General features: G+C 52.7%; 1 protein-coding gene across 1 annotated transcript in view; it reads left to right on the top strand.

Annotated features, from left to right (window-relative positions):
- The window catches only part of LOC119091556 (uncharacterized), an 86,600-nt gene that overhangs the window by 48,920 nt on the left and 13,691 nt on the right, over window positions 1-23,989 (top strand). The window contains exons 6-11 of the mRNA XM_037214366.1: window positions 2,780-2,940; window positions 10,752-10,893; window positions 12,923-13,129; window positions 22,134-22,524; window positions 22,812-22,930; window positions 23,834-23,963. Of these exons, the coding sequence (XP_037070261.1) occupies window positions 2,780-2,940; window positions 10,752-10,893; window positions 12,923-13,129; window positions 22,134-22,524; window positions 22,812-22,930; window positions 23,834-23,963 (1,150 nt within the window). The remainder of the gene's footprint in view (window positions 1-2,779; window positions 2,941-10,751; window positions 10,894-12,922; window positions 13,130-22,133; window positions 22,525-22,811; window positions 22,931-23,833; window positions 23,964-23,989) is intronic.

The raw sequence follows: 23,989 nt of genomic DNA, 5'->3' as shown, positions 1-23,989 counted from the left end.
GGAATCGGAATATACCGTGCATTTGCACCACAGCAACTGTACTATTCCTATATTAGATGCCACGTTCAGTCCTTTGTTATGTTCAAGGGTATACTATATGAAACGTTTATGCCTATATTTAAAGATCACCATACCTGACAACTTCCATTACATGCGTACCGTGGAACCACATACAGTCACATTTCAGCGCGCATAAAGACACCTAAACCACATTGACAACAGTATGATCTCTTTACCGTTTGTCATATTTGTCAACGGTATAATATATATATATATATATATATATATATATATATATATATATATATACATAATTATGATTATTATTTGCTGTATTTGCCAACCGTTTTCTGTCTGTTATATGCCTTACAAGCTATGATATTACATCTAAGATATGTGCTGTATTACGTAGGCATATTACACACACCGTATGTACCATATTTAATAATGCATGTAACGTCGGTCTAGTGAGTATCACTTGAGAGTCACCCAAGACAGTACGGATAGTGCCTTGACTCAGCTGCACGTTTGGAAAACCAGGGGCGTGTTCGACCGACATGTAATCTCAGATAATTACCCCGGAAAGCTGCAAAACTCCAGGATGGCGTTCAGCACCGCCAGCAGGGATAGTTATCGCAGGTAATTAATTTCCGTGCTAAGAGAGAACCCCGAGAGATGTTCAGGACGTGGTCTAAACGGATAATCCTTTTTTGCTGTGCCTATCTATGGCTGCAAGTTAAGATGCGACTGTGCATGGCGCATGTGATACGAAATTGGAGGATAACCTGGGACATGCCAAACTCAAAGCGAGAATCGTCGTGAATGGTTGTCGGGCGAGAAATTATTGGTTGGATATTTTTCCCTCCGCCGAACGCGCCCAGAGGTGCAGAGGTTCGGTTCTCCGCAATGCGTGCCCTTCCTGCCACGGAGAGAGGCAAGCGGCACCAACTCAGCTGCTGAGCGCGCCGTAAATCCCCAATGACGGAGCTGCCGAAGGGTCAGGCTAAAATGTGGCAGACAGGGTGGGCGGGCGGGCGGCTCCTACTGCGGCGGACGATCATCGTAAAGGTCAGCGGAACACCACAGGCCGCACGATATGGTCACCAAATGGGTATTGCATTATTGTGTTGTTTCGCACGTTATCAGGTCATTCCATATTAATTGGGATATCCTTGGACCGTTGCCAGTGGGTACATCCACATCACAACACGACATATGCATTTGCACGATGAAGAGGGACATATGCAAGAGCTTAACATGTCATATACTCTGAATAATTTGGACACGGGTCTGATGCGTAGACGAAAGGCGAGTCAGCAATGTCTATGATGATCGCTCGGCGCACGCGCCATGGAAGCCGGCTGGGCTGGGACGCGCCTCTCACAGACCCTGCTGGCCGTGACATGCGGAAGCAATGGTGTTGGAAACGTGGAGTGTGGTCATGTGGAGTGGGTTGGCGGATCTCAACGTGGAGCTAGTCGCAGACCGAACAGACACAAGAATAGTGAAGATGCGCTTAACGTAGTGCCCGCGGGAGACCGGTGTGCGTTGCTGGCGTGGTGTAATGTTCGTCTCACGTACCAGGATGGCGCATGCGCGGTAGCACGCGGTAGGACAACGCCATGCCACGGGTAGTATTTCCCTAAGCTCATTGTGTGGGCTGTCATCAGTGCCGCGACGCGGGCCGGACGCATGCGACCAGGGACCATGAATATCAATGTGGGGACCGATGGTTGTTATTGAGAAGCGTGATCGTTCCTCACGCTGCTTTGCCTTACTACGATGTTTTGCCCTATTCCCTGTCGAATAACCGAGTGAAAGGAAAGATAGATGCATTGACATTTTGACTATATACGTTTTTTCAAACGATTATGAGCATAAATCCAAAATTTAGAATTGCCTGCCGATACCACTCGATTTGCCGGACTAAAATCGCACACAACTGAGTGGGACCGGCGGGCCATTTTTGGATTTTGAATTTACTCTTCATGATCGTTTTGACAAAGGCATGTAGCCGAAATGTCAGTTTTATCTATCTCCCTTTTTTCCTGGTTTTTCGACGAGGAATAAAGCTAAAAAACTATTTTACGTAAGTGTGAAATGTTCCTCGCGCATGCACTCACCAACTTACCCCAATTTACAAATGCGCAAGTTACGGTTGTACTTTGCAAACCTGACCCGGTCACGGTTTGGTGATCCTCAAACTATCCTACGCATAGACGGCGGCGCCGTCTGTCGCTTGTCAAACATATCACCCCGATTGCGCGCACATTATGTACGAAATGTAGGGCTGCGCTGCAACCTCTCAGATAGCTGAAGTTACACATTCGGCCATCTTGTAATAAAAGAAGCTGAAGTAATTTTTTCGCCTAGGCGTCCAGTCCATGTTAACTATGTAAATTTCGCGCCATGGAATACGAAATGTCTTTGTGAAGTCATGGTATTCACTGTTGCAATTGCAAACAGAACGAAGTATTTTAATTGTAAGGACGGCGATGTACGCGGAATGCATGATGCGTCAGCTCCATTGGCTTTGATGATTGCGTAAGTAAATTGGTAGGATTTATGTCGAAAGCCGCGATTGTCGTGTGATATCCCCTTGATCACGTGACGGTGACATGACAATGTCAGACATAATATACACAGTGTAAAATGTTGCATCAATAATAAGTGCGCTAAAAATAACATTATTTGCGTGGCAAACGTCGACAGAGGAGCTCTTCATCCAGTCTGCTTACAGGCATCTATGTCATTGCTCATGTGACACTCCTGTTTGCAGATGTTAGCCTTCAGTGAAGACTCGCCCACTTTTCATGCGTGGAAAGATCCGCCAGTACAGATCAAGCAGAGTGTGTATTTTTTCAACCTCACCAACAAGGAGGAGTTCCTGAACGGCACGGCTAAGCCAAGGGTGCAGCAGGTCGGGCCTTACGTCATTGGGTAAGTTAAGAGTGTGCGTGGGCCGGAGTAGAACAAGAAATTAATCGTGCTTATTTGTAGTCCTTTTTAGATATATCCGATTTTCTTGGCAATTTTTTCTGCCTCTGCGTTTTGCTCGAGACGTAGCTATCAGTGGCATGACGTGCATATGTAATGGGACAGTAGATGCTTTCATGAGATAAGTAGTTCCATTTTTCCTCTAAACCCGGATAAACCGTCCAAACTTCAAGTTCACCATGGGCTATGATAATATTAACGGTGGCATCTGTACACGGGCGTACACCAACAGCTGTTTGTAGAAACCTTCGACGTGACTCGCCATCACCAGCTCTGTGCATGTGTGGTCGTATACTTCGATTAAGGTACACAGTTAGCAATGCCCTTCCGTCCACGCCCACACTCGCATAATCAGTTTTTTTTTTATACAGCATGTTACATGCAGATAAGTCCTCTAAAATTTCGGGCGTCCCCGCAGGGGCACCGGCTTCGGTCGGTGTAGGGGACTAGCGCCCCCTCGGGTCCCAGCTCCGGTAACGGGTGGACAGCGCAAGCTGTTCCTCTCAGGGCGTAGCGACCCTGCCGGTACGTGAGCCCCTTCTCCTTGTCCCGCTTGCTCCCTTCCCATTACCCATTTTCCCGCATCCGGCCCACTCATCACTCCTGATCCTCGTTTTATCGGGGTCGCCGTGCCCCCTCGCCCTCGTCCCCGGGTTGATCGGATCCTGGTGGCTGAGGGGCGCGTCGTGCGGGTCAGTCACGGCGCGTCCCAACACTCCACTTTGGCCAGGATATCCGGGGGCGCGGGGGGCCCGTGGGGCCCCACACGGGTCTAGCGGCTTGTCGCTCGCGTCGCGGTTGGATGCTCCTTGCGGGTTCCGCTTGGGGCGCCTGGCCGCGCGCAGCGGCTTAAGGGGTCAAGGGGCGGCGGCGCTGAACCACGGTCAGGACGGGGAGGGGTCTCCCCGGTTACACCTGGCCGTGTGGGAGGCGTCGTCCGCCCCGTATAGCACCGAGGTAGCCCTGGCGGCACCACCACCAACTGGTGAGTGGGCCGTCCCCCAGTTGGGCTCCGAGGTGGGTGGGGAGCCCCGGTGCCGAAATAAAGAACAACCTTGCATGGCATCTACAAACCCAAAAAACTCCCGCCCCCCGAGAGGGGGACGGACTGCGATGAATTTAGGGTGCAGCGAGGAGTCGGTTCCACCTGCCCCACGCGTTCTTGTCTTTCGGAGTGATGTGAAGAACCTGGCATCGCTTTCACCGTTTCAGCGCCGAAACGGATGCGACAGGTTGGGAAAAGTCACCCGCTGTGACAAGCTGAGGGACGGCGCGATCGAAGTGGAGTTCGCAAACGGCACCGATGCGACTCGAGCTTTGACTGTAACTGAATTTGTATATGCCGCGAGAACCGAGGGTGCAAAGCGAGACGTGAGCGTGCCGGTCACGGTCACACCGCACCACACCAAAAATTTCTCAAAAGGTATCATAAACTGCTATGACCTTCGTGACGTCAGCGAGGAGGAAATCATCGAAGAGTTGGGAATTTTCGGGGTCACGGCAGCACGTAGGATCACGACCAGGAGGGGTGATGACCAAATCCCTACAAACAACATTATACTGACATTCAACCGGCCTGATTTACCGTCTGATATCCGCATTGGCTACGCAGTTGTCAAAGTCAGGATCTTCGTTCCGAATCCGATGCGATGTTTTCAATGCCAGCGCTTTGGTCATACAAAACCACACTGCCGCAATCGAGCTGTCTGTGGGAAGTGTGCATCTTTCGAGCATTCGGGAGACCAGTGTACCTCTGTGCAGCCCTGGTGCGTGAACTGTGGCACGGGGCAGGTACCGCACACAACTTTCGATCGAAGTTGTCCAGCCTTCATGAAGGAAAAAGAAATTATATCACTCAAAACTTCAAAGAACATTTCTTTCCGCGAGGCGCGCGAACAGTATGAGGCTAATCACCCCAAGGTATCTTATGCCGAAAAATCCAAAACCTCTGTACCACAGTCCACCAGCATCAGTCACATGTCAGCGGTCCAACTCATCACGCTCCTGCGATCCTTCGGTTTGTCTGTGGTGCCGGCGGGGCGGGCGACCCCCGCCCAGTCGGATCCTCCTGGTCCTTCAGCTGCGTCCTGCTCTACCAACGCTGTGCCGCCGGACCTTCATGTGTCGTCGGGGTCGCAGGCGGGGGAGGAGGAGGGATGGACGGTGGTCAAGCGCGGCCATGGTCCGCGGGCTCGGCCTTCCTCGCCGTCTGTCACTCCGCTGCCCTCGTCGCCTCCGGCAACGCTGGCGAGTGTGTGTGGACGAGCAGCGGAAACGATGGAACGGCATGAGGCGGACAGGCGCGCCCGCGACGCCAAGCGGGCCCGCCTAGCGGAGTTGGAGAGGGCTAAGACGGCCAATCGCTTGTCCGTTGCAAGCAAGGAGCCCACCCCTCGCAGTGGCACACCATCGCCGAGAAGGCCAGTGGAGGCCCCCGCTGACCCCCAGACGCCCGGTAGAGGCCCGCCGATGGGCCCTCCCCCGCCGCCACCCCGGACCGGGTACGCTGGCGTCAAGCGTGCCCCGGCCGGTCCCCCGTCTCCATCTGACGGCGGGAGCCCCAGAACTCGTCCCAGAGTGGGGCACCTCCCTGCAGATTCCAACCGTGGCTCTCAGTCAGAAAAGTCTGCTTCTGCAACTGGCGCAGCCCAGTTCTTTTAGGACGTGCCCGGTTTTAGTATGTGACCTCCAACCGGCTTTTTACCACGCCCCCTTTACAGGCCTTTTTACAGTGGAACTGTAGAGGAATAAGGGCAAATGCCCTCGACCTCCAGGCTGTCGTCAGCGAGCACTGTCCTGCAGCCGTAGCGCTGCAGGAGACCAAGCTTGCTTCTAGTCACCACTGCACGCTGAAGGGATACGCCCTGTTTCGCAATGATGTGTTAACCGACGGTATCGCACATGGCGGTGTCCTTCTTGCAGTCCACCACAGCGTGCCAGCCAGGAGGTTTAACCTGCGGTCTACGCTACAGGCTGTAGCCGCACGCCTACATTTTAATCACCGTCACATCACGGTGTGTTCTTTATATCTTCCACCTGGCGTCGGTTTTCCATTGGAAGACATGAGACGTTTAGTGCATGAGTTGCCTTCACCATGTCTTCTTTTAGGCGACTTCAACGCTCATCACACCGCGTGGGGCTGTGATAGCACGAACACCCGCGGAAGGATGTGCGAACATTTTATCCGTGACTCGTCACTGTGTATTTTAAACACAGGGACTCGTACTCATTTTACACTGCCGTCTGGTCAGACTTCTGCGCTTGACCTGAGTCTTTCTAGTCCCGAGCTGGTGGAGAGCCTCGAGTGGTCTGTGGGAGATGATCCAATGGGCAGCGATCACTTCCCAGTGTGGCTTCGATTCCAAATAAGAGGAACGTTGGGTGTAAGACCACGACGTTGGAATTTTAAAAAGGCTGACTGGAGAGAGTTTGAGGCTCGACTGGAGACATTATGTCAGACCGGAGGTGTGAGGGTGGCACCCTCTATTGAGGATTTTACTCACAGACTTCTAGATTGCGCTAGCAATTACATCCCGCGCACTTCTGGATTTCCTCGTCGCACTCCTGTGCCGTGGTGGACGGAGAAGTGTCGTGACGCAATTCGCGCACGCAAACGTGCTTTCCGAGCTTTTGACGCCAGAAGTAGCTTGGAGAATTTAGTAGCCTTTAAGAAAGCCAGGGCTTTCGCCCGCCGCACGATAAAAGAAGCGAAACGTGAATCCTGGCGTATGTACGTAAGCACGCTCAACCGATTCACACCAACTTCGCAGGTGTGGGCTCGGATCAAACGTATCTCCGGGCAGTTTTCATCCGTGCCACTTCCTGTGTTACATGTTAACGGCCAGGTGGTGACTCATCCGTTGGATGTGGCTAACGGGATCGCCCGAGCACTCTCCCACCGTAGCGAAGGTGCAAATATGAGCCCACAGTTTTTACGGCAAAGAGCACAATCCGAAAAAACCGTAGTGAACTTTTCTACAAGGCAACCACAGGCGTACAATGAGCCCTTCACTTTGGTGGAGTTGGAGTCGGCAATCGGAAGACTTCGTAGTGTATCGGAGGGTCCTGATGACATCCACAATGAGATGCTCCGACATCTGCCTCCGTGTGCACGTCGTGCACTATTGGCGGCCTTCAATAGGGTGTGGTCAAGAGGTGAGTTCCCTCCGGCCTGGCGGGAAGCTGTTGTGGTGCCTATCCTAAAACAGGGGAAGAGTGGGCTGGACCCTCTTCATTACCGACCCATTTCACTGACGTCATCACTGTCCAAGCTCATGGAAAAGATGGTAAACGTGCGACTCACTTGGTTTTTAGAGAACAACGATATTTTTAGTAACTCGCAGTGCGGATTTAGGAAAAACCGTAGTACGGTGGACCATCTCTTAACACTGGACACCACGGTTCGCAAGTCTTTTCAAGAAAAAGCGCATATGGGGACAGTATTCTTCGACATTGAAGCCGCCTATGACACCACATGGCGTCATGGTATTGTTCAAAAGCTCTTTAAATATGGTATACGTGGCCATATGGGTGCTTTTCTCCAAAGGTTTTTATCCAAACGATACTTCCGTGTTCGGGTCGGCAACGTCCTCTCCGACAGGTACGAACAAATAAACGGCGTGCCCCAGGGCGGCGTGTTAAGTGTTGCACTGTTCGCAGTTATGATAAATGATATTTGTGATGTGCTCCCACAGTCGGTCGGACGTGCCCTTTTTGTTGACGATTTTACTATTTGGACCAGTGCAGCGAGAGCACCAGCGATGGAGCGGCGTCTCCAGCTGGCTGTGGACCGCGTTGAAAGATGGGGGTGACATGAACGGGTTTCGTTTTTCAGGCGACAAGACCGTTGCGATGCATTTTTGTCGTCGCCAGCGATGTGATGATCTGAGCATCCGTCTATATGGTCGCTCTATTCCAAATAAGGCCGTGGCCAGGTATCTTGGGATACACTTTGACCGCCGCCTTACATATAACGCACATCTTAAAACGTTACGCGATCGATGCTTTAAATCTCTCAACATACTAAAGTTTGTGTCTCGCACAGCGTATGGGGCAGACAGAAGCACGCTTATGCTTTTATATCGTTCCCTCGTCCGCTCCAAACTGGATTATGCATGCTTTGTTTATGATGGCGCGTCTGAATCCAGCAAGCGTGTTCTTGATACCGTCCACCATACTGCCATTCGCATTGCTACTGGGGCGTTTCGCACATCACCTTCCGTCAGCCTTTTAACGGAGGCACACGAACCACCACTTTCGACGAGGAGGAAAATGCTTGGCATGCGTTATGCCTTGAAGCTGCGGCAGTTCCCACGTCACCCGACATATTCTGCAATATTTTCGCGGTTTGCAGTAAGTTCTCTTCGTCATGGGCCGCAGCAGCACGCTTTAACTTTTGGTTCCCGAATGAGAGCGTTATTGCTTGAGAGCGGAATTCCTGTTCGGGGTGTAAGGCAAGTAAGCCGCCTGGCTTCTCCTCCTTGGCAAATGACCACACCCTTCATTGACACCTCACTTACGGAAATTAGGAAAAAAGACGTCTCACCACACTTATTGAGATCCAGGGCAGTTGAGCTTTTGGCGTGTTATGAAGGATATACCCTGACATACACAGACGGATCCAAAACCTCGGATGGCGTGGGTTGTGCTTTCGTTAGCGGGTCCGTCACTCGATCGTTCTCGTTACCGGCCCACTCGTCAGTTTTTACGGCGGAATTAGTTGCAATCACCAAGGCGATATGTTTCATAGAAGTGGGTGAAGAATCTTCACACGCCATTTTTACAGATTCACTGAGCAGTCTCTCTGCACTGAAGTCTTTTTATCCATCATGTCCCCTTTTACAGGACATTTTATCACGCCTGACACAATTGAATCGGGTTGGAAAGAGAGTTGCACTATGCTGGATCCCTAGTCACGTCGGTATCGTGGGCAACGAACTGGCTGATGCCGCTGCTAAGCGAGCAGCGGTAGCACCATATACCCGGTTTTTGCCTATCCCTGCCAGAGATTTTTACCCGGCAGTCAAGACCTTCCTGAAAAGCAGATTGCAGCGCTGTTGGGACCAGGTGGGGGGCAATAAGCTCAGGGCAATAAAGACAGAGTTGGGCTTGTGGTCGTCATGCTCTCGCAGTGTGCGGTGGGAAGAGGTGGTTTTATGCAGGCTGCGCATTGGGCATACCTATGCCACCCATGGCCATCTGTTACATGGAGCCGACAGACCCCTATGCCAGCGGTGTGGTGCCGTCCTGACTGTCCATCATGTCATTATATCATGTCCATGCCTCTTCGAAGAACGACGACGTCACTTTGGTTCACAGGCTTCGACCCTGACGATAAACGATGTGCTTGGTGACAGTTCCTCCTTTCTTGGTCCCAAACAGCTCTTTTCGTTTTTAAAAGATATTGATTTTCAAGTCATTTTCACACCGTACTAATTAACAGCATAGTTATGGGCGCAAAATGACCACTGCAGTCGACGCGCCCGAAAACTCCAATGAACAACAACAACAAAAATTTCGGGCGTCAATGCCATATTTCAGCTCCCGTACACCTGAGATCACTCGTGGTAGCCTGTATATCAGCGGCAGCGAGATTGCATGATTCTGTCGCTCTCATTTCAAGCTACAGCTGATCTTATCCAAGACCGGCTTAAAAGGTGGTGTTGGGGGCTTGCTGGCTGATTACCGATGTTGCCATGGTTCTGAGTGTGCTATTATCGTCAACTATTCGCAGATGGTGCATTTGGCTACAACGTGTGGTCGATGCAGTGGTCTGCTTTGGCTGCCGGGATCTGATAAGAATTAAAAAAGTCCCAAAAAACACGTACACAAAAACAAACGCGGTTGGACGGTGGCTTAAACCCGGAGCACATGACCGACTACGAATATTGGTTCGCGCCTCCGCCGCTGCGTGGAAGAAAACTGCTTTTCGCGCCGCTGCCACATTAAATCTCGAAGCCCCATATATTTTGTTGTTTTTTTATTTTATATTTTACTTTTATTTATTTATATACTCCATGATGGCTTACACTCAAAAGTGACACGATGCAACTCAAAACGGTCGTAGGCGGTGACACCACTCTTGGCGCGAAATTCATCGATATTTTGTTCATTTTACTTTGTCCGGTACCGCCTTGGCTGATCGAACATCTCCCATTAAATGTCATAAATATTGCACGATACAACTTTGAGCCGTTGCACCGTGTGTTACGGAAAACTGCACCAGATGTGAACCGGATCTGGCTTCCTTTTACCCCAAGCAGTGCCCTAAACAAACCCCTCTGCAGACGATGCTCAGATTTTCTCCATGAAGTCCATTTTAGAATGTCCAGAGAGTCCAGAAATGCCATTTCAGACGGACACGTGATACGGTAGTGGGCGCCAAATGACCGCTGTAGTCGACGTGCCCCCAAATATAACCATCATCAGATGATTGGCACGAGAGGCTGCTTCCCCGGGTGTTCTGTTCATGTGATGAGTCTGCCCCCTGCCCAGTTTGAACACGTGCATGTGGCGTGTCTGCCCCCTACCCAGTTATTGCATTTTCATGTGGTGCGTTTGCCTTTTGCCCAGTTGTTACATGCCCGTGTGGTGTGTCTGCCCTCTGCCCAGTCGCTCCATGTTCATGTGGTGTGTCTGCCCTCTGCCCAGTTGCTACATGTTCATGTGGTGTGTCTGCCCTCTGCCCAGTTATTACGTGTTCAGGCGCTCCGTCTTTGGATGGCGTGTCTTCATCGGACCTTGCCCTATTCCAGCCAGAAGTGGGAGCGGCGCAATATCACGTTCCACCCGAACGGCACGTTGTCTGCACGGCTCTTCACCAAGCTGTTCTTCATTCGGGAGGACTCGTCCGGACCGGAGACGGACCTCATCACCACGCTCAACGTACCCATGATTGTACGTCACTCTCGCAGCTTGGCAGGCGGCAGCCGCGACTGGCACGGTATCTGATCGATGTGGAGACAGGGGAGCACTTCCAACTCCGCTGGATGTGTTGGTGCAGGTGACAGCTGCAGTGCGTTTTGTTTTCGGTGACGGTCTTGCAGCGACTATTTCAGCGCTTCCAACCATACCCTTTGTCTCTGATCTGTGCCGTGCCTCACGCCTTGTCGCGTGCCTACCCTCGCTCGCCAGGGCTTGTTTACGCCGGGCTAGCTTTAGTCAACATCACTGCAAGATCATCGGTCGGTTTTGCGACCGAGGCCAAACAACGGCATGCTGCAGATCCTCGCAAAAACGACACAATGTATGCGCGACCATCGTTGATTCCTCAACGTGGGACTGTCCCCTGCGCAGTCTACGCTTACGTGCGCTTTGGTCACCTGTGGCCGGCCGGGTGCCCGCATCCTTCGGGGAGACAGTTCGGAGTAATTCACGCACAATGCTCCAGGGTGTTGGTTGTTTTCTCAGACTCGGACGATTGATAGGCCACGTTCGGCTGGGGTCGAGGGGGGGGGGGGTCGGCGGTTTAAGGTCGAGAGGGCGGTCTGCTAACTCCGGACAGAAGTTTTGGACCGTCAGAGGTCGGCAGTGCGAAAGCCGGTCGTGTGACAGTCGACAGTCGACGGCATCACATTGCATTGCGCGTCGGGACCGGGGCACTTAGAACGCGTCACCGATATCTAGTCTTGCAGTGGAAGCAAATGAGCTGCCGTTGTCACTCAGGAGAGGAATACTGGGAATGCGGTGCACCTCCAACTTGGCACAGGTCGTAAACCATCCAACGCTTCGAGCAGTTTTTCGCGACGTGTAGACCATGGTGTGCAAATGAACGGCCTGTTCCGTAACAGCGGCATTAACTTGTGTGGTGCACTAAGGTCACGTTACGTTCCAGTACCCCCGTGGGAAATGACTGCACTCAAAGTGGGTGTCTCTCTGTCATGCATAAACAAACAGCGCGAGGTCCCAGCCGATCTTCAGTTACTTGCCTTGGAGCACATCGCCCACATGCACAGAATTGCAAGCCACATATACAGACGTCTGGATGACGGAGACAGGAGTAGGCTCTGTGCTTGTGAACGGCCAAGCCACTCGGTCATTTTCGTTGCCCAAAAACGCCTCCGCGTAAACGCCCGAGCTTGTTGTGTACACGCCCGAGCTCGTCGCCATAAATAAAGCGCTTTGTTTCATCGAAGTTTGCCGGGTACCATGATGTAGGACATTTCGATTCGCCTGACAGCACTGGGTCGTGTGGGTAAAGCTGTCGTCCTATGTTGGATACCCAGCGGCGTGGGCTTGGCGGGTGATGAGCTCGCTGACGCGGCGGCAAAACGAGCAGCGCGTGCACCTTGCACCCGCAGTTTGCTTCTGCGGACCAGGAACTTGTACCGTCATTACGGCATTAAGCAAATGAAAATGACAACGTGTATTGAGCGTCACCGCAAACACCGAGCCGAAAGCCATCAAGTCACGGCTAGGCATATGGTCGTCGAGCCTCAACGCGATGCGAGCAGAAGAGGTAGTCCTTTGCCGAATACGGATTGGTCACACCACACACACGCGATTCATGGCTATCTTCTGTGCGTTGAAGAACGGCTTCACTCTGCCCTCGCCACGATGCACCCTTGCAGTCCACCATACCATTTACTCATGCCCAACATTCCAGCGAAGAGCGGTTTACGCTATTTCAGACGAGAGCTCCAGTTCTTAATTATTCAAACATTACTGGTCACGAATCTCGCGCTCTTGCCACGACTCAGCTGTGGTTCATTTTTGACTAATATAAGGTTTTAGCCATTTGCACACCTGGGTAGTCAACTGCTGTGGATGCAAAATGCCCTTAATAGTCTGCGAACCCCTAAAACCCCAATCAACAACAACGAGACCAATAATGCGACGGCCGTGTCTGTTGATGGTGGGATGCGGGTGATACCTTGTCCACGTCCCTGTTGACCAGCGGTGTGACGGCCGGTATCCGCGTTGACAGTCGGCAGCAGAGAAGGCGCGCTTCCAGCCGCTGACGGCGCGGCTGACCACCTCCTCCCTGCTGGAGGTGCTCGAGGAGACGCCCATCATCACCAGGTCGGTGCACCAGCTGGTGTACGGCTACCGGGACCCGCTGCTCAAGCTGGCCAAGGACATCCAGCCGCCCGGCCAGAGTCTGCCCTACGAGAGCTTCGGATACTTTGTCGGGGTATGTGTGTACGTGTGTGTGTGTGTGTGCGTTTTTTGTTTGTTCCGTTTTACCTGTAACATGCTCGAGAACAGATTCCGTTCTCATCCAACCAGACAGGTTACATTATCGGCATGGCGAAGTGGCGCTTCATGATGAAATAATGAGAAACGAGCTTCGATATGGCTGGTGGAAAGCTGTCTCATCCTCGATTCGGCCGTAAGTGGAAGCTTTCTTTACGCGATAACTTCTACTGATGAGATATTGGCATGCATAGGTGGAAAGGCTGAAAGAGCTGGTGTGGTAAACCGGCACAAGGGTACTTTTGGTGGGGAAATAATAACAAGATGATGTCGTTTTTTAAAGTTGATGTGGCTGCAGTGGCAAAGGCCACAGCGCGTACTCCATCCATGCTCAGGTGTCACATGGGCGATGACGATTTATCGCAGGTATACTCGGCTGTTTTAAGTACCGATAGGTCTAAGAAGTCACGTTCAACTGGTGTCAGAGATAGGCTATGTGCGAAGCCGTCATGGAGAGCTTAGAGTACCTCTGAACAACAACTCGGTGAATGTTGACGTGGGCGGGGGCCCTTCCTCGCCTGCCTTCCGTTCGTGAGAGTGCGACATGCATCACAGGGTGCAAAGTACGCCTTATTTTGAAAGGAGTGGAGCTCACACGATTCACGGGGCGGTTGCGCGCCTCTGCTCCCATGTAATGCTCTGTACGCTCGTTGAAGGGAGTTCACGTCTGCCATTGCAATGGACAGTAAGGCGTCTGAAAGGATTCATATCACTCACGGCGCGGTGTTGGCGGCGTTTTCATATCACTCACGGCGCGGTGTTGGCGGCGGCTAACGCGTGATGTGCTCTTCTCCTGCTTCCCTCATTCAATTAGCTTAAGTACGCCTTTGTCGTCTGAGTAACCCTTCTCCGTCCCCCCCCCCCCCCCCTCCCACCTTCGTCAGGTTCCACTCGGCAGTGGTCGGCCGGCCGGTCGGTCGGCAGGACGTTTGGCTGTCGTTGTTTTTACCGGCTGCCTCGCGGCGTGATTGGCTTCTACGAGGCTCTCCGTGCCACTTGGCCGGTTATTTCGGCTGCAGCCGCCGCCGCGGTGCCCGACGCCAGGGTCGCGCTATCGGCTGCAGCCGGCCCCGCCCATTGCTGCCCCAGACGTCACCCACGCTGACCCGCAGGCCGGCGTGTCGATTCGTTTAGTTGACTGGTGGGGGAGGGGAGGGGGTCAGGAGCCCGCCGCCTCCACCTCCCCAAACACGCGTTTCCAGACGGATCTAGCCCACTTTTTGACGTACGGCATGTTCTGTTTTAATTTGCCGTGTCATGAGTCATAAAATACCTTATTTCAGCAGCATAGTGGTCGTGCAGTCAAATATTGTCTAATGAAGAAAGGTTTTATATAGCATTTAACCTCTTCCTCAATTTTTTCAACATAAGACACTAGGAACCTGAAAACATTGGAAGGCCCAAAGCAGCAAGTGTGGGGAGGGGCAAAAGAATGCGAACGTAATCGACGCCCTGTCGTGAGGACGGCTGGTATCGTCTGCGTGCGTTCACGGGGCCGGTGACTGCGGGGCTGGGAGCGAGACCGCGCGCTGTCAGCATGTCTAGAGCCCGCACGAGTCCCGTCATGTTGTGTGGAGTTCTCTTTATGTTCTGTTTCTGCTTTCGCGTCTCCCATGCTGCCCTAATGTGCAATCGCGTGGTTGCTCGCCCCCCCCCCCCCCCCGATCCTTCGCCGAATCATCACCCTTTTCGCGTCAGACACGCTGTACTGAGCAGCCGCGCCGCCTAGACAGGATGCCCGGCGGCCGCGCGTCCCAGCGACCTTCCACGAGTGGACTTTGAACCAGACCATCAGCGAATCAAGCGCCGGGAGAGGCGGCTAGCGGGTCTGCTGTAGGCCTGGCCGCCGCGGCCGTGCAGCCACGTGACGGGGGCGACATGGTAGCCCTGTCTGCGTTGCGAATCGATGTTGCCACGCGAGGTGGTGTGTGGTCTGGAAATCGTTAGGCCAAGAGTTCGGCGGGCGCCTGGATGGTTATGATAACAGTTTACAGTCTGGAAATGTGGTGTACGGGCTATCAAATCCTTTACCGAGCTGCGCAAACAGGGTTCTTGGTGTGATGTCATGAAACAGGCAGAAATGAGCAAGCCTTGTGCCTTGTGTTCTGTATTTGTCTGCGTCAAATTTTGGCGAGCGTTCGATGTATGATGAGCTTGAAGCAGGGTTGTAGTTCCGCAACATGACTTGGGGGGGGGGGGGGGGCTGAGCAGTGGAAAACAGCGATAGCGAAACCTTTTCCTTATATAGCCAAAAACAAAATTATCTGCTGGATTTGGCCCACTTCCTTCTCAAAGCTGGAGGAGGAGGGGGGGGGGGGGGGGGGGGGCTAGAGTCCAAGGAGAAGGGCTGAAGCCCTTCCAGCTGGATGAGAAACTACACCCCAGGCGTGGAAGTTTTTTGACCGGGCAAGAAATTCTTGCTCAGCTCCGAACACGTCCAGTTGTTGATTATTTTTCGTGAAGTGGCCTGTCGCGATAGGGTTTCTCATTGACCTTGGTCTGCGAGCAGCTGTCGTGATTTGACGTCATTGGTTGCCCGTCCGACATGAGTTCCACTACAAAGCTTCTGACGCAATTACTTCTAACGACTATTCGAACACAAAAACCTCTACGCGACAGAACTTGTAAAGCAAAAGCTTCCGCACGACGTGGATTCTAATGCAAGAGCTTCTAGTGCGTAAACTTCTACAATGAAACAAAGCTTTCATTGCCAGGAGTTCTACACGACATCACTGCTAATGCGAGAACTCCAGCGCATAAACTGCGTTGCGGAAAAAAACTTCTGATGCCAGAGCCTCTAACGCAAATGACTTCAATAGGCTTCCATTGAACGTCTGGGCGGTGTGCACCGAAGTACGAGCCGCTTGCTTGCTCACCGACAGAGCTTCTTCATCATCGCTGCGAGGACTAGGTTCCCTTTTTCCGTACTCGGGTACTCTGCTCACTACCACCATCAGGGCATGCGACTGGAAGCTTTACCGGTAGGCCAGAACGAGAAAATAGCCCTCTCGTTGTCTCAAGGTAGGCGCATATTTTCGCGCAATGAGCTTGGACGCGGAGTGGGGACTGAACAATGACAAGTTACGCAAACTACCCCAAAATACGCCAACGAACGGAACTCTCCCCGGATTCGGCCGACTGTGTTATTAAGTTTGGAGGCTTGTAGCCAAGTTTTCTTGAGGGGCCTGGAGCCCATCCAACTGAAAAGAAAACCTCACCCCTATCTCAAGGTCATCTGAGCGACGCAGGACGCTATTTGGTCGACGTTCTTGGACCCTAATCACATGTTTGCTGGGTTAGTGGGATCCCTGGTTGACACGGAAAACTCCGTCTGGTGCGGTACAGGAACCGAACCTTTTGGTAACGCAGGGACTACTGGGTCGGGAGAGAGAGAGAGGCTCCAGGCCCCTCAAGTTTTCTTGAGGGGCCTGGAGCCCATCCAACTGAAAAGAAAACCTCACCCCTATCTCAAGGTCATCTGAGCGACGCAGGACGCTATTTGGTCGACGTTCTTGGACCCTAATCACATGTTTGCTGGGTTAGTGGGATCCCTGGTTGACACGGAAAACTCCGTCTGGTGCGGTACAGGAACCGAACCTTTTGGTAACGCAGGGACTACTGGGTCGGGAGAGAGAGAGAAAGAGGAGAGAGAGAGAGAGAGAGAGAGAGAGAGAGAGAGAGAGAGAGAGAGAGAGAGAGAGAGAGAGAGAGGAGAGAGAGAGAGAGAGAGAGAGACAGAGACAAGAGACAGAGACAGAGACAGAGACAGAGACAGAGACAGAGACAGAGACAGAGACAGAGACAGAGACAGAGACAGTAGCAGAGACAGAGACAGAGACAGAGACAGAGACAGAGACAGAGACAGAGACAGAGACAGAGACAGAGACAGAGACAGAGACAGAGACAGAGACAGAGACAGAGACCGAGACAGAGACAGAGACAGAGACAGAGACAAGAGACAGAGACAGAGACAGAGACAGAGACAGAGACAGAGACAGAGGACAGAGACAGAGACAGAGACAGAGACAGAGACAGAGACAGAGACAGAGACAGAGACAGAGGACAGAGACAGAGACAGAGACAGGACAGAGACAGAGACATAGACAGAGACAGAGGACAGAGACAGAGACAGAGACAGAGACAGAGACAGAGACAGAGACAGAGACAGAGACAGAGACAGAGTCATGTAACTGATATTAGCGGACCCTGACTCTGTCCCTGTTTCCGAGATCGGACCCTGTCGGGGGGGGGGGGGGGGGTCGCTGTCTCCGGAGCCGGGCGCCTGACCAGAGGGCCTCATTACCTCACGGGCCCTCCTAGTGACTCAAGAGGAGTCACTTCGACAGAACTCGTAGGGCCGTAGCTCTCCCCCTGTTTGGCTGCTGGGGTTCTGGCCGGCATGAAGCCCTTTCCAGTGTCGGGAATCCCACACTCAGTGTCGGGGGTCAACGGCAACTGAACAGATCTCCTGTTCAGTGTCCTACTCAATAATGAACGCCTTGACCGATTAAGGGTCCCTCAATGAATCGAAGGCCCCTGAGCGAGGCCGGAAGCGGCTCTCTCATGCACTTGGGTCGTGGCACTGGTCCTGTTGGGCATGTGGGTAGCCAAGCGCCGGGCCCCTGTTAACAAACGGGGTCACCATCTCAGTTCCGGGACCCCTGACTGACAGACGGGCCCCATAATATCTCAAGGACCCCAAAACCATGGCCGGTCCTTGGAACCTTTTAGGCCTTTCAGGTCGGCTGTGGGCTCCCGAACCACGAAGGAGCTTTATCCCCATTGTATCTGCAACTGGCTGGGATGATGCCTCCCGATTTAGCAAGTCATGTGATGCTGTCGTGTGTCACCTGGGCATGCGTCACATTGGTCATGCGCCAACGTCTCGAGCTATTTGTTCCATACGGATTGCGTTCAGTTTCCTACACTATAAGTGTGTCGTGTGGAAGTGTAGGCCTTATCAATTCTTGAATCAGAGGTAATCGATCATATAACTTGTGTGTTAGAAGTGAGATCGCGTGGAAGCACTGCCGCTTAGAAGCTTTGAAATTGAATTTTGAATTTTTGAATTTGAAATTGAAATTTGAAAAATTGAAATTTAATCACATGGAATGCTAGAAGTTAGAAGCGCGTTAGAAGTGTTCGCTTAAGGGGCAATGTTGCGCATAAGGTCTTGCGTTAAACAATGTGTTGCGTGGAAGAAGTTTCGCATCAGAGTTTTTCGTTAGAAAATTTGTCACTGAAAGTTTTGTATTGCAAGTAATTTTACGTAGAAGTTTTTGCATTAGAAGTTTTTTCGCGTGTAAGAAATGCTGTATGGAAGTTCTTATGTTAAAAGTTGCGTCGTGTAGAAGGTCATGTATTAGAAGTCTTTGCACTGGATGTAATGCCGTGTAGAGCTCTTTGGAAAATTCTGTCGTCAGTAGTATTTGTGTTAGAAATTTTGTTGGCACACCTCCGGCTTGCACCGGTTCTCCTTTAAAATCACCAGTGGTTGTGTGTGCAGAATGGGTCCGTGAAATTACCGGGTATGCGTTGATGTGTTGAGAGTTTCAAGATTTCCAGTTGATGAAAGTAGATCGAAGAGCTCATTGATGTGGTGGAGTGGCCGTTTCTTCTACTTTCTGGCCGTAATGGCGCACATATGTGCAGAATGATGCTACCTGTGACGCCACGTTGTCACGAGCTATTTTGACCATAGATTTGTTGGGTGGACTACCTAATGGGATCTACGTCAATGTGTGCTGGAATGAGTGTGTTGTTACTTGCGCAAATCATGTTAGCTGTCTTCAAAATCCGTAACAAGCGTTAACGAGTATCTTAACACATCACATTAGGCAGATTTTGGGGAAAATTAAATGTATGATGGCGTAAAGCGAAACCAAATCTTGCCATAATATTTGGACGAGACAAAGATATTTGTTTGATATAGATGAAAATGCCCCCTCCCGTGCCGCCCAAGCGTGGCCACCAGGAGTGTAGCTCCCTATTCATTTGGGAGGGGATCCCGCCCTCTGTCAACCTTGGGAAGAACGTGGGTCAAAGTCGAGGAGAACGCCGTATGTTGGCATAGTTTTCGGGATAGGCTTCGCCACTGTCTACTTAACACTTCCCCCTGCCAACTGAACGCCCCTCCCCTCCAATTCTTTTTGCGAAAATACGCTCCCGGTGAACACATCCGAGCTTGCATTTTTGCTAGGAATCTCGTTTTATGCGAGTAGGTCTTCGCAGTGTCGCGGTGCAGCGCATGCTCACAGACACAAGCCCCAGGCGGCTTGCGGCCGCGTCCAGCGTCACGTGCGATGTAAGCGGTGATGGCGCCCCCGGCACCGCCCGGCACTGATTGAGACTGACACGCAGCAAACGCCGGCGAGGACGGCGTGGGTGACCCTGACCTTGACCCTGACCTTGGCGCCGAGCAGCCCGCCCGGCGGCGGTGCTCGTCTGCGTGCCTTCCTGCCGGCTCTTTGGCGGCGGCGGCGGGCTGGGCCGGGCCGACACGTGCTCGGCCGACCGGCGCTGAGCTCTGGACCGCGGCGCGCCCGGTGCCGTGCGACCGCGCCCGAGCTAACGCGCCGGAGCAAACCGGCCAGGCCGAGCTAACGCGCCCGAGTTACTGGCCGCATCTGAGCTAACGCGCCGGAGCAAACCGGCCAGGCCGAGCTAACACGCCCGAGTTACTGGCCGCATCCGAGCTGACGCGCCCGAGAAAACTAGCCGCATCCGAAAAGTCACTACCAGGTGCCCTGCCTCCCCCCCCCCCCCCATCTGCTAGGTGGATCCATTTGACCTTCGAAACCCTTGAAAAATTATGCCCCCAGCCCAAAATACGTGGTAACGATTATGTCCTAAGCTTGAGGGCCTTCAAAGCAGATAAGCTAAAAGACATCATGACCCAGAACCATCACGCGTCAAGGCACCTTACATCGAGCGGGGGGGGGGGGATTCTTCCAGTCCAAATCCGGAACCGCGCTGCGTCTTCCGTGCGTTCACAGGACCGTTAATTGGCAAGGGGCCGCTGGCTGAACGGAGTTGGGACTCCTTCCCCCCTCCCTCCCCTCCGAGCCCCCGCTCTGCTGGACGAGCAGCTGACCGAGACCCCCTAGTGGATTGTAAGACCACTTAGAGACCCCTTTGTGGATTTAAACCATGACCCTGTCCAGGATATGATGCTATGATTGACATCCTGCTTTGCTTTCATTCATTTGATTTCTGTATCTTTCGACCTCTTTTTCTTTTCACTGTCTGCATTTGGCTTTAAACATCCGGATTTTTTTTTTACTTTTATCCCTTTGTCTTTATCACTTTTGCCTTTTTTGCCGGTCTGACTTTGCATCTGATTTTCACCATTTCGAGCTTTTGTCATTTGGCTCTGTATCCTCCTCAAATTTTGTCTCTTGAGTTACTGCATTTGCTTTCATCCCGCCCGACTTCTTGCCGTTTACTTTCTTGCCATTTGACTTCTCGTCCTTTACCTTGCCATGTAACCGCTGTCAGGGCTCCGGAGCTGGTCTGACCAGGCATCCCGTCCCTGTGCAGTCGGACGCCGACAGCTGCGCTGAGGAGCCGTGCACCGCGATAAATGAAAGTACCCGCTGCGGGGTGACCGGGCTCACCGTGTAGACACTCGTCTTTGATAGCCTCTGATAACGCCAGGCTCGAGATGGACCGAGCGGCGTCAAGTGGCGAGTGTGGCTGTCTTTCCGTTGCCAGGCGGCCTCGTGGAGAGGTGCGGGTATTTTGTGACTGGGTACGCGACGGGAGTCCGACGGCGGGTGCAGTGTAGGGCACAGTATAGTTTCAGCGGAGCTTCTTTGCAACAGCGTCGCAGTAGATGACAACCGCTGGTAATGCCTATGATTAGGTGGCTTGATCGTCACGACTCTGGCTGATGTGCCTTTTCAACGAGCCCTACGGGTTGTTCAGTTCCGCCACGACTGTGTGGATGACGCTATAAGGAACAATGTTCCAGTGAGTGGCTGCGCTGCCATGGCCTCTAGCGGCCAAGGTTGTGATCCATCACAGCCGAGCACTCACGCATAGGTGAGTGCTCACGGACGCCTCATTTCTCACCGTCCATTACGCAGTCGACAGCACTCCAATAGGCAACAAGACTAATTTTGCACGGCGTACGCCTCTTCAAAGTCACTAACACACGCAATGCCACGAACCTGATGTGTTGCTTGTACAAGGTGTTACAGAAAGTGTTGTTGGGACCTGTCGGTGCCAGGTGTGTGCCCCGTCCGCGTGCAGTGCTGACCTGCAGCGTTCGACTCTGTTACAAAGCTCCTCGGCAACAGCTGCAAAGCGTTCTGTCGTGAACTCGAATCGATGCTGCTCAGTTGGCGCAGACGATTACCACTCCCATGGCTGAATGTTACGTTTTGTATGGACAATGCGACTGTAATGAATTGCCGTAGCTTTGAAAGGCGACGGAGTTGTCCTGGCCCATGACTGTTGGAGGCGGTGCTGTACACGCTGGATGTTGTTTTGTGCCGTCCGAAAAAAATTCTTTTTTTTCTTCGACGTAGTGCTTACATATCTGGGTCGTACCGCATGGGCTCAAAGACAATATGCAGCTTCTACAAGAATATATAGTGTAAATCGCAGCGCTTGCTGCGAGTTATATACTGTTGATAGGGGAACGCTTTTCAGTTAACGCGTGAAGACCAGATCATGATATCGTCGCAGTTTTGAAGCTTATTTGCCAACATCATATGTGAATTGCCCTTCTGATCTTTTCTACTAAAACGACGCTCTAACGAAGAGCTGGGTAAAGACTGGTTAGGACAGACAACCCACCACTGATAGAAGGCGTATGGTTCACAGGACAGTCCGGTGACCCGGAGGTAGCTGATTCAGGACCTTTCCGTCCCTCAGGCGCGTTGTCCAATATTGGTTAGTTGCACACTGTCCTTAACATCCGTTCGGTCGCCCCGCAGAAGAACAACTCGGTCGAGAAGACCATGCTCATCAACACGGGCCAGTCGGACTGGCGGCGCATCGGCATGATCGAACGCTACGACGGCTCGCGCACGCTGCCCTTCTGGAACACCCGACAGTGCAACATGGTGAACGGCAGCGACGGCACCGTCTACCCGCCGGGCGGCGATGAGAACACCACCGTCTACCTGTTCGCCCGCGACATCTGCCGCAGCATGCCGCTGCTGTTCGAGAAGCACGTGATGCACAGCGGCGTGCGCACGCTGCGTTACACGCCACCCGAGGACGTGTTCGACAGCGTCGACACCAAGCCGGAGAACATGTGCTACTGCGTCGGCGGCCCGCCCTGCGCGCCCAAGGGCCTCTTCAACATATCAGTGTGCCAGTACGGTGAGCGATCAACAACCATTGGCTGGGGTGAGGGGGCCGTCGAAGATTGGGTGGTGGGCGGCAGGGGTCGACTACGAGACCGGCCACTTCGCTCACGCCACGGTTCGGTTGGAGGCTATCTCGCGGGAGAATTGTAAACGTAATGCCCCGGCTTTTGTTCGTGGCTTGTCCCCGTCGCGTCAGGTCGCCTGCGCGCTGTGGCCGAAATCGCGGATGCTTTCTCAGGACAGCAATGTTTTGGTGCTTATTTCGTGATTTACGTTACCCCCGCGTGACCTCGGTTGCAGGATCTCCGACGTTCATATCATTCCCTCACTTCTACCTGGCCGACCCGTCCATTCCCGCCAAGGTGGACGGCCTGGCGCCCAGTAAAGAGAAGCACCAGTTCTTCGTGGACATTGTGCCGGTAAGAGAAGCAGCGCTTGTGTGGTCGCGGTCCACACCGAGCGGGCTCGCACAACTGCAACAGACCAATCCTGCCCACTAGATAGGACCCTACCGGCGCTTCGGCCGCTGCTGAAAATGGGCCAGCAAAGACAGACATCAGACAGACGGCCGACAGCTCAGCAGGCTAAAATTCGAAACGCACATCAGTGGCCTAGTGGGCCATTGACTTTACGGGCCGGCGAAAACTGGGTCGGACGGGTTTTTCGGGGCTCGGATCCAGCAGACCGGTTTCCGTTGCCTGCCGCTCACCCCCCGGTTCGTCCACACCGCTAGCCCTAGCGTGGGCTGGTTGTGTATTGGCGTCATGTGCTGATCTGCTGAGTTATCAGTGGCTCACATGTGACGGGTCCCCTCGCACAACGCTTATGCTCACATGTTTCGAAGCACGCACGTTTTCAGATTTGGTACGTGGAACCCAAGGGTGTGTTCGATATTATGTTACAAACATCCACATGCGAATTATGACTCGCGGCATGATTCGCAATGGCGGCACCAGTGTTGCTAAGTTAAATTAAGTTTCTCGGTTTTAGATTAAGTTTCTCAGAGGCCCCGACAATTGTAACGACATACGTCACAACAAATGACGATAGCTGGCTGCCATTTCATTTTAAGCAGCGTGCCGAAGATTAACAGCGTCATTTTGTAGGATGTTATATGATGAGCGGCAATTCCCAATAACCACATAACACTCGACCTGAAAAGCTTAAAATTTTGTGGTCTAAATGCATGTTTATGTCTTTTCAAATGATACCGGGTGGTTTCACTTTGTAAGCCGGCTTCTTGTCCCAGATTGTCTGAACCGTGTACGGTTGGCACTACCTACTACCTACCTGTGCCCCGCTGATGTTCAGCCGATTTTCAGCGCGTGGGTGTATCGATGAAGGCCAAGATCCGCGTGCAGATCAACTTCAAGATCGGCCCGGTTCCGGACGTCCTGTACACACAGAACCTCCCCGACATGTTCTTCCCCGTCCTCTGGATGGAAGCGGTACGTGGACAGCGACTGGCTTCGCCTGCT

The sequence above is a fragment of the Pollicipes pollicipes genome, unplaced genomic scaffold (genome assembly GCF_011947565.3).
Source record: "Pollicipes pollicipes isolate AB1234 unplaced genomic scaffold, Ppol_2.1 Scaffold_3447;HRSCAF=4054_pilon_pilon_pilon, whole genome shotgun sequence".
Classification (NCBI taxonomy): Eukaryota; Metazoa; Arthropoda; class Thecostraca; order Pollicipedomorpha; family Pollicipedidae; genus Pollicipes; species Pollicipes pollicipes.
The sequence above is the reverse complement of the archived record's forward strand: the minus strand, read 5'-3'. Positions and strand labels throughout refer to the sequence as shown.